Source organism: Simochromis diagramma, unplaced genomic scaffold (genome assembly GCF_900408965.1).
Source record: "Simochromis diagramma unplaced genomic scaffold, fSimDia1.1 OVJJ01000463.1, whole genome shotgun sequence".
Classification (NCBI taxonomy): Eukaryota; Metazoa; Chordata; class Actinopteri; order Cichliformes; family Cichlidae; genus Simochromis; species Simochromis diagramma.
The window spans coordinates 2,952,839-2,966,215 of record NW_024386941.1 but is presented as its reverse complement, the minus strand read 5'-3'; the positions used below and the strand labels follow the sequence as shown (position 1 = coordinate 2,966,215).

General features: G+C 37.6%; 1 protein-coding gene across 4 annotated transcripts in view; it reads right to left on the bottom strand.

Annotated features, from left to right (window-relative positions):
- The window catches only part of cntn5 (contactin 5), a 119,002-nt gene that overhangs the window by 28,797 nt on the left and 76,828 nt on the right, over nt 1-13,377 (bottom strand). For all 4 annotated transcript variants that reach the window (XM_040037625.1, XM_040037626.1, XM_040037627.1 and 1 more), the window contains 4 exons: nt 7,088-7,269; nt 3,251-3,387; nt 2,959-3,088; nt 349-493 (listed from right to left, as the gene is read on the bottom strand). In XM_040037625.1, coding sequence (XP_039893559.1) covers nt 349-493; nt 2,959-3,088; nt 3,251-3,387; nt 7,088-7,269 — 594 coding nt within the window. The remainder of the gene's footprint in view (nt 1-348; nt 494-2,958; nt 3,089-3,250; nt 3,388-7,087; nt 7,270-13,377) is intronic.

Genomic DNA, 13,377 nt, shown 5'->3' with positions numbered 1-13,377 from the left:
CATAATTAAGAGTAGAAATCTACCCTACTGATAGACACGCCTGTAACATTGAGCCCCTGTACACAGTGCACACGACATGTATCTACAGTGGTTTATGAAAACAACCATATCACACCATACACCGTGTTGAACATATGTCACATTTCTAAGTTTAACATGATGACACACGCATTACACACTCAAATATCCTAAGCAGAGCTATTAGCTCTGAGGTTCTTGCAAGTTGCATGCAAAGGGACAAATGCACAAAAACAATTTAAAAACTCCATGCATTCTAATGAACAAGATCAAAATAAGATATCCAGTATGTTAAAAGTTACTTTCATTTGAGAGTGGTCATGTTTGTACCTTTTATTTGGTATTATCCTCCGGTCTCCTCTCTTCCATGTTATCCGTGGTTTGGGTGATGCCTTTGGTTTGCAATCTAATGACACATCTTTTCCAAGTGTGGCTATGACCCGTATGGGATTGGGGAGAAAAATGGGTGCTGATGCTGTGTAAGACAAACAACAAATATTTCTTTAATAAAGATTCACTACTTTAAGTGCTTATTTTAAGGGACATTTGATCGTGGATGTAGCTTTAAAACAATCTATGAATCAAATGACTTCTAACAAAATGCAGTATTACCATCTTCTACCAGAATGTAAGCCCCCACTTACAGCAAAATTCCACACAAGCTAGCTGAATAATCTGTTCAGTGGAAATTTGGATTCTTGTTTTATTTTATTTCATCTGAAACTGTTTTCAAATTCACCTGCTTACTTAAGAAATAAAACTAAATAAACAAAACAAAAAAAACCCCATATATCTGATGCTTATTGCTGCTTTAATTACTGTGCGATTGCTGAAACTTAAAAAAGTTAAAAGCATAATGCAGTTCTGACTTTTCAGCTGTGGTATTTCAAAGTAATTATTTTAAAAATGCTAGAGGGTTCAGGCTGGCACATCATGACTCAGAACACTGTGTTAATCGAAATTTACTGCAAATAACTACAATTTTCATAACAAGTATTACAAGGAGAGCTTTTATGCATACATGTATTATTTTATTTACTGTGAAATGAGCCACTTTGGCTATGTATTATAATCACACACACACACACATCTATATATATATATGAAATTTCAATTAATATAAGTGCCTTGCAAAAACAAATGAAGCAATAATTTTGTAAGAAAAAGGCTTCAGGCATTAACGTTGTGGTGCTAGCATATAGCTTAGTTACAAATCAAGGCCATCTACAGGCTACAGGGCTTAGTCAACTGTGATTATTCAAATTCTGAATGATGCTTCATAGGTGACATTATACACAATGACAATTCAATCCCATCTGTAGCTACAGGCTGACCCCCTCTCTCCCTGTGACACTTGTGTCTTTGAGCCTCAGTAGCTGTCTGAGTGGCAGAGGTCCCTCTAGACACGAAAGTAGCAGAAAACAGAGCAGTTGCTGTGCGTATTTGTTTTAATCAAAATAAGAGCAGGCCTACAGCTGCTGGTGGCAGTACCCGCATTACTTCACCCGCCACGCTCCCGTAAGAGCTGGATCGAGGACAAGATCACAGACGTGAGGGCAGCCGCTGCCCCCACATAGCCTCTAGTGATCGCTCATCTGCAGGCTGTTATTAGTCATGTAATCTGTCCTGATAGTGTTTGCTTGTGGACATCTCCACAGAGCACAGGTCACCAGGAAGATGTGCCTGGGGGTTATACTTATGAAAACATTCGTCAACAGTCTCTAAATATCACAAGTGTGACTCTGTCTCCAAGGAGGGCAAAAAGCACCTCCTCGTCAGCACAGATAAAACTTTTTAGAAAAACAGCACTTTTGGTTCTTGCAGGCAAGCCTTTGAATTTAAATCAACTGAGCAGTGATTGTTTTACACTGGTTTTATACTAATCTTTTAAATATTGGGCAAAAAAACAAAAAACATATCCACTTGCAGTAAGATTTTCAAAAGGCCACAGACTTGCCTTCAAAAAAGGGCAAGCCATACAGACAGTAAATCAAACTGTCCCTCAGGGAAACATGAAAGGGGAATGGGTGTCACAGATGTGTCCCAGTATAGAAAATGACAGGGAGAAAATACTGCATCAAGACAGAACAGTGGACAGCTATTCAGTATGACTGTTATATTTTTTACCCAGGAGCCTCAAGAAAGAACACAGCTTCTTTGGCCTTTAATATCATTAAAGTGCTTCTGATGGAGGTTTTGTTATGTACAAAAAACCAAACCAGCAACAAGAAAAAGATACATATACTCTGATACTCTGTTAGAAATGATGAGAAAACTTCACCATCAATATATAGACCATGTAGGCCGATATATTAATGGTTATAAGTGATTATTAAGTGATAATAGTAATGACTGACTAATAAATGACCGATGAAATTCATGTTCGGATCGAAGATTTGTTTTCCTAAGTAATGGGAGAAGTAATGTAGTCTGGGCTTTGATGACAAACGATAGAGCGAAGATAAGATTCTAATGGAGTCATTAAACTCCATCAAAGAAACCATTGATGTCTTCCTCTTAGTGTTTGCTCCCATTAGTATAAATCTATACCTACAAGTCATTGGTTTTTGTTCTCAGAATAAGGTAGAACTATTCAGGACTCTCCTAAGCTTAATGCTTGCAGACACCTCACTGAATATAACTATAAGAGGCGTTCTTTTATTCATGCCGCCCACCGCCTGGGTTAAATCAGGGACCATTGATTGGCAATCAGCACATCTCACAGTTCAGTGTTCTCCGCTTGCATTTCAGCAACCCGCCCTTACCTATCATGTAGTACCTTATTCAACTGTCAATACTGAATGTCTGCAATTTATTCTTTGCAGACATTCAATAAAACAATATGCAGAAAGGGAAAGTAACATAATTAAAGTAATTCACACCAATCCTTTCTGTTTTTGATACATTCTTTTGCTCAACTTAAATCCATTTAGCTCATACCTAAAATCTGGAGTTCAGCATTAGAGTAGATGGCCGCATATTTGTTTTCTGCAACACACTGGTACATTCCCGAGTCCGCCTGCTGCACTTTGTGAATGGTCAGTTCCCCATTCACTATTTCAAGTCGACCCTGGAACAAAAAAAAAAAAGAAAAAAGAATAAAGGAATGTCCCTCCTGGATGCGGAGATAATTTGCAGGATTTTACTGCATATAGTCGATGTGAAGATTCACAAGGATGATTCAGATGTTCCATAGAGCAAAAGAAAGGGTACTGTGAAGTAAAATGGGTACCTGCGATGTCAAGGGCAAACCATTACGAAGCCAGCGATAGGTGGGCCGGGGCCTCCCAATGGCCTTGCACTCCCATTGGAGCTTCTCTCCACTATCCATCTGAGTATCATTAATCATTCTGACCCACTGCGGGAGGGCTTGAAGATAGAAAAAAAGATTACGAATAAGTAATGTATCCTTGAAATGCACACCAGGTACAAGAACGTGCATGCATGAATACATCGTCAACGTACAACGTAAAAGGCTGAATTTTTTATTAGAGTTGAATAAAATCAGTCACTGATTAAAAATAAACTATTACGATTACTAATTTATAAATTAAGTTTCAAATCAGATGTGCCATGTATTTGATGTTTGTGTACATGTTGCTTTTATTAATCTCAGTAATATTTTATGTTTTAATTAGTTAATTTGAGCATTTTAATCTTTAAAACCATCAAGCCTTTTGTTTTTGCATTCTCTTTCATGTACACTAATGTTTTTTATTTGTTGTTTATCACTTAACACAAAAGTCCTCAAATCTGGGCACTCCTTAATGTTTTTTGGTAACATGAAACAGAATAGCATGAAAAAGCAAAAGAGAAGTTTTGATTCATGTACTGCACAACAGATCTATGGCTTATTTTGGGGACAAGAAGTAAGTGTATTAAACCTTTATATTAATTAGTACTACAGGCCATGCAAATTGGTTTTGCATGTATTTTGCAAGAAAAAAAATTTCAAGCCCAGCTTTTTATTGGGGCTCCGATGTGTAGAAAGCCACTCTCGTAGGGATCACTTTCATGTTTTTGTGTTATTGTCAAGCTAACATGCTCAAAACTGTAGGGAGGTCATAGTAACTGAAGGAAATCAAGAACTAAAACTTATGTCAAGAGGCAGGAGCACTTTTGCACTGAATCAAATCAAATCCCAAGTGAGTAAGCACTGAAGCAATTTTCCTTGTTTGTTCGCTACACTTATTTGTATCATGTATGTCAAAATCTTCTATCTTTCCTTCCACTTCACTGCTGGTCCAAGGCCAAGGCAAACTATGCAATAAGCAACTGCCCTTCCTGGGGACTCACCATCAGACTTTTCTCTTTTTCTCCACAGCCTACTTTCTTGTGTTCCCAAGGCTCCATCCACATTTCCTGTTCAACTCCACATACTGCAGAAAATCTCTCTCACAACTCAAGATCTTAACACTGTATAGGCTGTAGGTTTTTCTTTTTATCTTCTAGTCTCTTTCCATCTTGCACCTCTGATCTGTGGTTGTGACTTTTTTAAATTCTTGTACATTTACAAGATTATAAAATATACAAGAACCTTTTACTGGGGCAGGAACATTCTGTCAGTCTTGTGCGGGAAAGAAAATGCTAATCAGCGAGTCACAAATCCAGAGTATTTCTAGTTTATTTTAATCCCTTTTAGCTTGAATGTCTTTCACTCTCAAACAAGACCTTATAGGCAAACATCAATATATATATATTAGGGGTGCAAGGATACACAAAATTCACGGTTGGGTTCGATACTTCGGTGTCACAGTTCGATATTTTTTCGATACAAAAAAAATGTTCATGCTTTTTTAATTTGTCATTTATTAAAATTATAAATATATTTTAACTCAAAAGTACAGTTTTTAAATGTAATGTTGCTGAAACAACAAAGTAATAAAAAAATAAATCTATCTGATCCAGAAATCACTCATCTTTGGAAAAGAGAGTTTATTACAGAGAAATGGTTCTTTCCAAAATAAAAGCTATACTATACGCTTCTTCTAGGGTATACTCTCAGCAGCATATTAAACATATCAGGTCCCCTTAAGGAGGATCGTGTGCTAACGGCTGTCTAAATTACCCGGGTAAAGTTTGCAGCATGCGTACTTGTTGTTTTTGTCTGCTTCCACTTGTCTTTGCACTAGGATGATGTCGGGGTAAATGTGCAGTCGTATTCATTGTGTTCCCACTAGTGCTGTCAGCGTTAATCTGAAATGATGTTAACGCCACAACAGCAAATCTCCGTTAACGAGCTACCGCGGATCGCCCAGCGCCTGGGACTGGACTATGTCAACACGTTAACGAGCAAACTGCGCTAACGCAGTAGTTCCCACCCATGTAATTCAGCATTGCGTGGCACATTCGACATACTGTTTTACTTTTGTCCATGATGCGCTTACCTTCAGGGTCATACTTCACATGAAGACCAAAATAGTTCCAAAGGCCAGATCTGAATGAGGGTGGGGGAGGTTCAATTTGCCATGTTGCAACAAGCTTAGCTTCTGTCTTGCTAGCTTGTGCTGCACTCAGTGGATCTGCGCTCGACAGTGCAGCCTAGGCGGAGTAGTGGAACGCAGATCCACTGAGCGCTCAACACAGACAGAAGAAAAGTTGATAAAATAAATTAAAAACTTTATATTGTTTGATACATATGCGTACAAACCGAAAGCACTGTATCGAACGGTTCAATATCCATACGAGTATCGTTGCACCCCTAATATATGTGTGTGTGTGTGTGTGTGTGTGTGTGTGTGTGTGTAAGTCTAACCAAAAAGTTGTAATGCTTCTTGTGACAACTTTTTGATGATGTTTTTGGCTTTAGAACTCACTTTAAATATATTTTACTTAGCTTAGCCAAAGCTTATACATATATTTCTGGCATGTTTTTGTTTAAGAAATTAAATCCTCCAAATAATGTCCAAATTAGCATATACTATGACACACCTTCCCAACTTAAATGGTGCACATTTCACTGTGGTTTATTTCTTGTGCAGTGTGCAGACAGTGTGACACCCGCATTATTGAGCTGTTTCTCTCACAATAACATGCCAAGCACGTTCTATTCTTTCCATATGGCACCTTCAGTAGAATACTTTTTTTGTGTGGTTTGATTGAGTGATTATGGTCAGAAAGGTCTCCCTCACAATAAAAGTGCAAACTACCAGCTAACCTGTGTAAATTACATTTAGTGTGAGGCTGCTACAAATTAGGCTCGCTATTCTCCTTGTGATGTCAAGAGAATGGAGGTTGCCAAGAAGAACAGGGCCTTGGAAACGTGTCCTACCAAGGTTGAAGCAGTCCATTATCTTGGGCCTAGCACATGGCACAAATACTGAGGAACTGGGAGTCATGCAACCTCAAAGATAAGTTTATGATCACAGAAGGCGACAAACCAGGCAGAAATTCATTATTAGAAAACTAAAAACTGTTCTTAGGTGAAATTCACCCCAAAATGAATAATCATACACAAACACAAAACAGATAATGAAAATTCTTGATTAAATTTTGCAGTTCTTCAGTATTTTTTAGATGAGATGTATCATCAATAAATAAATAATAATTGTTAATAATATAAACAATACAGAAAAAAAAATCAAATTATGCACCTGGGAGCAAACACAGAAGTCTATTAAGCATCAAATGAACAGGGATATAGTTTAGAAGAAGACACACTTATTAAGTTCTCTCTCAGCTCAAACAAAACAACACATTCCTTGCTGTGATAAATCCTTGCTCTTGGATTATCTTGGGTAGATCAATACATAATTATAGCACGGGCTGTTCAGCAAATTCCTAAGGAACAGTCTTCAATTTGAAAACACTAAGTGGCAAAGATTACTTTATGAAAAATGAGTAAGAAATTCAGAAGGACCAAAATAGCAGAGCTGCTGGTTAGACTGTCATTCCTGGAATGAATGAACACTTGTGCTAATACAAGCACATTCTTAGATAATGCATAATAATGGAGTGTGTGTGTGTGTGTGTGGTAGTGGTGGGGTGTTTGCCAACACCACATAATCAAAATGTGCCATTTTTTCCCTAAACCAGTGAAGACAAAACATGTAAAAATACTTAGACTCACTGTAGACCTGCAGATGTCCCTTGAAAGCAGTGCTTCCTCTTGGATTCTCAGCTTTGCATTCATAAGTTCCCGAGTCCTCTAGTTGAATATTGGGAATCTCTAGCACAGCCTGAGATTTACGGAGTCTTGCTTTCTTGGGGATGTTGCCATTTATCTTCCTCCACGTGATGGTTGGCACTGGGCTGCGAGAAGAAGAAAGTAGCATGGCACACCACAGCATGTAATACAGTAGCATAAATAATACTGAACTACAGTATAAAGTGTACAAGCAGAATTACATACAGTACGATCATGATTCAATTCAGAAATAATCATTTAAAGAAATTCAAACTCAGGGCTTCCTTAAGAAAAGGGACTAGAATAACATGTACCATATACTCACAGATAAATGATCTTGTAATGACACTTTCAAATGCTCCAATTAATTTAGGACTTGTCTTTAATAAATTTTAAATATATGCAGCCTGTGAAAGCTTTAAAAGATATTTAAACCTTTTGCATCTTCAACTCTCCATCACTGATATCCCTCTTTAATGATCATTGACTTTTGGATGATGAAAACAAGTGGTTTAAAAGTTTGAAGTAAGAATCTTTATGATGCTTTTGCATTGAACTTTTTTTGACTCATAAAAATGTATACAAATACAAACTTCATGTAAAGAGCTTTAGCAGGTGGACCTTGCAGACACTGCAAGACTAAAATCCATCACAACGCAGTTTGTGTTACCTCTGCTGTTCTTGGTGGGTATGTCCCAACTGCCTTCTGAAACTCCTGCCATATTTTTTGAGCTGATTCACCACGTGATCATCAACACTCCATGAGGCAAGATTTTGTATGAAGCTTTGGATCAAGGGTGATTTATGACCATGTTATATTTCTTCCACTTCTAAATAATTGCAGCAACATTAATCACCTTCTTGCAGGCCATTCCAGCTAGGGCTGTGCGATATGACCAAAATCTCATATCCCGATATAAGAATTCTATCGTCCCGATAACGATATAAATCACAAAAATGTAACATTTTCTGTAAATTCTGTGAATCTCGGGCAGCTCGTCTTGCGGGAAGTGTTTCCAGCTGCGCGTCATGTAGCTGGAGTCGAGTGTTTTAACCGATGCATGAAACGATACATTTTTAGACATAAGTTGTAAAGGCCGCCGTTTCCTTTGTGAGTATTTATTACACGGCGTGCTGCGGGGAAAAGCCTGTTCTAACGTTTGAGTGTAAGGTTTATTTTTTAGCACCTGGCGGCTCTTCTTTAATTCTCATCCGTAAATAATCTGCTCTTTCACGTGATTCAGTTTATTTTGAAAAGTCTCAACAGGATCTTGAGCTTTATTGTGAAAGGTTTATGTGGAACATAAACAAGCGGACACGCAATGTATGGCGTTATTTTGGTGCCACTATTCTGAGCACACGTAAAAAAAAAGCTAAATTTGAGTGAACAAACTTTATTGCTGCCTGCAAAAAATGTATTTCAGTGTTTGAAATAGCTTTTCTTCGCTCAAAATAAATTTCTCCTCAAAATGCAACACTTGCACCTGCAAATTTCTTTTGCGTGTGCTCAGAATAGTGGCATAAAAATAACGCCATAGTAATGCTGTTACCGTCGTTGTTGCTAACCACAACGCATAAAAACAGGCGCTTGTCCGTCTGTAGTGTGGTTATATAAAATATAAGAGAAAGAGAGAACTTTAAGAAATTAATATAGCCACTACAGTGACCATCAAAACGATGAAAAAATATTGCCGTAAACAGTTTATTTTGCGACACCACGAAACGATAGATGTTTTTATATCGTCATCCGATATATATCGTTATATCGAACAGCCCTAATTCCAGCCTTCTGCAGGTCTACAGTTTCTGTCCTTTGACAGCTCCTTTGGCGGTGAAGAGGTTGGTGAGGTGAGGTTGAGAGGTTGGAAAGGCAAAAATTGATTCTGTGGACAGATGTGCTTCATACACACTGAGATTAGGAGTATTTATAATTGACTGAATGATTCCAATCTGTGGAAGCCAGAATTCTGGCTGGTTTGTGGCAGATCAAATACTTTTTCATGTTACATGTTTTTTCCTGTATTTTTGGTTCATATCATGTCTCTCTGTATCAAACTACCATAAAAATTAGAGACTGCTCATTTTATTTATTTTATTGATGAACAAACTCACTCATTTAATTGAGCGTGATTCTAAATACAGCAGGGGATTGAATAATTAGTTCCATCACTATGCTGTATAATTTCTATCAACATCTTGAGGTAAAAGACAACTTTGGCTGTCATCTTTCATTTGCACATAAGTCATGAAAACCCATGATAGTAATTTAATGTTCTGCTCTGCATATCAAACAATGACCCTTTGACCACCCACGATAGATGTGTCTCACTTGTTACAGTAAATATATATATAATAGATATAACAGATACCAGACATTAGAGGAAAAGGGACATTATTCAAATGAGGTTATTACAAGATCAGGGTTTTTTCTTTTTAAATAATTGATATTCCAGCAACCATTATCAACGCCTGTTTATTCATGTATTCCCCTAAAGATCCCTTTGATAGATTACTTGCACATGCAGAGAGTGAATGTCATCCTATGTATAAGCACAGTATCAGTAGTGACTATATGACTAGATTTGACAGTTTTGTGAAAGATAGAAAAGTGACACCATACAAAGCTCCACTGAACCCATCAATCATTTAGTCAAGACAGAAATGTTACTCCCTTGAGCTGCAATGGACTCAAATTAGGATTCATATCACGTTTTATTAAACAAATGTTTCTTTTTCATTTTGGACAGAACCTCCGTGTGATGTTCGTGACTTGTGAATAGGAATAGTTTATAGTTTCCAGAAAGAACATGTTAGAATGACCAAAACTCCAGATTTCTGAACATGAGTATACTCTATCTTTACTAGAAAGAGTCACAAAGACTTAATCAGTATTCATGAATGTGCCACTGAGTTGCTGTGATGCACTTCATTGTATGTTATTGATGGACAATTTTCTGGAGACCTTTGCTCCAACTACACTGTTGACAAGTCAGATAACAAAGGAAATCTGTAGGGACTGTGAGAGGTTGGACGATGGGGGTAAAACTTCCTGAGTCCATGGAAGGATTTTGCTTTGGAGACTGAATAATAAGCACTGGGCCTGCACATGTTTGCTGGACTGGGAGGGAACAGGTTCATTCATTGTATGAAGTCTTCCTGTCAGCATCTTCCTGAAGCTGCAGACAGGTAGACAGTAGACTCTGAAACCCTGGTGATTGTGGTCTGTTTCATCAAACTCTAAAAGTAAGCATTTCATACCCTAACATTTTGAATGAGTCACACACTGGAGTTTATGTGAGGTGTTATCGTTTTCAATTGAAAAATGTACCTAAAGGCAAGCTCTGCAGATTACATATTAATTAGCAATCCACACAATTGATGTGCCCTCATCTGGACTTGTTCCATAATAAAAGGTGCAAAATGAAATCTAATACCAAAATATAATAAAGAACTTGATTCCTAGATAATGCCTCACTATTTAGCTAATTTGCTAACTCTCAATTTCTTCTTTAAAAAAAAAATAAATTCCAAACCATTTTAAAAGAAGTATCCAAACGAAAGACAAAGGTGTTTTTATTAACGTTTGTATCAGAGCACAAACATTAACAACAGCACAGAGAGTATAAAATGTGCTGTGTTAAGAGGTACAGTTTCATGCTGACTAAGTGGTCAGCTTTAACTGCAGGGCTTCAAGAGCTTGATTCCCTCTGGGATCACTGAAACTAAAAAGTATATCTACTACTCTAAAGCAATTTGGATGAAACCTTCTAACACATGCTACATATTATATTTTAAGTGGAAATGAGTGGGTTGAATGTGTAACCCATCGAATGTACAAGGCTTTTTGAACTACAATGAACTTCATAGTCTAGTAACCCTTGAAATAAAAGCAGCTAACAGAATTGCACTTTCCAGAGTTACTTATAGATGATCCTGTGAAGGCAGGATTTCAACTTGAGGGTGCATGGTTCTGGCATTTATAATTATCAATCCATCTAATGTACAATTATCCAAAGTTAGGTCACAGTAATAACAGGCTGAGCATTGTTTTTACATGTTCTTCTCTCTAGCAACACTTTCTAGTACCTCCCTGGGGATCCTTAGGTGTTCTAGAGCTAGATGAGATGTATAATCTGTCAGTGGGTTCTGGGTTTATCCTGGGATCTCTTCCCAGCTGGGTGTGCCTGGAACACCTCCAGAGGAAAGCACCCAGGAGGCAACCTAACTAGGTGCCTGAACTACCTAACTCTCCTTTTGACACGGAGGCTTTAATCCAAGCTTCTTCTGGATGTCTGAGCTTTTCACCATATCTCTAAAGTTCAGCACAGCCATCCTACGGAGGAATCTTATCTGGCTGTTTGTTTTTCTGAACTTATTTTTACGGCCATTACACAGATTTTGTGATCAAAGGTAAGGGTTGAAACAAAGATGGACTGGTAAACTGAAAGCCTTGCCTTTCGTCTCAACTCTCTCCTCAGCACAACAGTCCTATTGCTATTGCTGCACTAATCTGCCAGCCCACCTTCCCATCACTCGTGACTATGATCCAAAGGCCTCCCTCAGTCCACAGCGTTCTCTAAGAGAACCTCAAAAACACCTCAGACTTTTCAGGGAGGCAACATTAAAATCAGCACATCATTGATAAAAACTTCCAAAAGGCCAAATATTTATGAGTGGAGCTTGAAACCAAAAATGTCTTTTTAATTAGTTAGATTTTTACTTTATCTAAATTGCTGCTTTTAAAAATACCTTTGAAATTATTTTTCAAAGGTTCTTTCAAAGTCACTGGACTCTGGAATTACTGTATAACTGTGTAATATGTATTTTGCTTATTATTTCTAGTCAAAGCTGTAATTTACCTTTTTTATGGATGAAGGAACTCAGGAACCACAGTGATTACTAACTCTACATGGTGCAGTTAAACAAAAATCTTGATTAATTCCTACAGACATCACTAAAATAGCTTATGATGTGAACATAGTTCAAAATTCCTTCAAGTTAAGAGCAGTATTCATATTGTTTTTGTTTTCATTGTCTCGTTGTTCTCTTCGCCCTTCAGACAATCACATCAAGGAGCTTTGGCATTCACACAAAGAGCTTTTCTGCCCTGTACTAGATAGCAGTGCCATCATACATATTGATCAACAGGAGTACAAAACCCATTTTAACTTCATTTTCAGTGCTATATAAAGACTGGCATTTCTTAATGGGGTGCATTGATAAATCATTCATCTCTGCGTAAAAGGGTAAGTCACTGGGATCACTGTCTGACTGAAAGCTATCATGCACAAATTACTTCATTGAAGGAGGCACAGGGCAAGAATTCAAGCTGTTTGGCTGTTCAGTGGGTTTCCCATCAAGCAGACTGTTCAGAAACTCCTGCTTTGCTTGATAGAAAAAGCCAAGGGGAGTGAGATTATAATACAGTGTCTATATATTTAGGAAATGACCACCATAATGTGGATAATTAAATTAAATCAAAGTAAACAATTATGAGGCCCTTAGTCATCCGCAGATTAGAGACTGTTTACACTTAAGATAGGAATGAATAATTTATACTGCATAAATACTAAATAAAATAGAGCAAAGATGATAAATTATTACCAGAATTATTTTGTGTCATATAAAACACCACTGCAGTGGTTTTGCAATCTTGCTGATTAGACTGATTTTACCAATAAAGTTCCCCTTTTCGTCATCTAACCTACCCGTGTTTAGAGATAAAGTCTTTCCCAATTTCAGAACTTTGACAAAGAAAATAAATATTTCAAAAGGCAATATTGAAGCCAGTAGCACTAACTTTAGTAACTGTGGAGAGTGGTTTGGATTTAGTCTCTGTGGAATAAAGAGTGTTCCCTCCTGGCAAACAACTATTACCAATTTCCCTTTTTTTTTCCCTCCAAACACATAACCTTGGCTTTCTACATTCATAACGGACCCTGAAAGCACCCAGGAAACACAGCTACATTAGGACTCTCAATTATAAGAACACATGGGTCCCTAGGGCTGAATTCCCCATTCAGTCCCCCCACCCCCACCCCCACCATGCACTAACATGCCATCTAACAGCCAAGCTACGATGCAGCACTTCTCTACACTCACTTAACATACTGCCTGAAGACAAGATATGCCTGCTTCCCATTCAGGTAATGGAATAATGTAATTTAAGGAAGAAAGAAAAAAAAACACAGGCAGGATTATCTAAAGGATCTCTCAGCAACAGAGCAGCGATA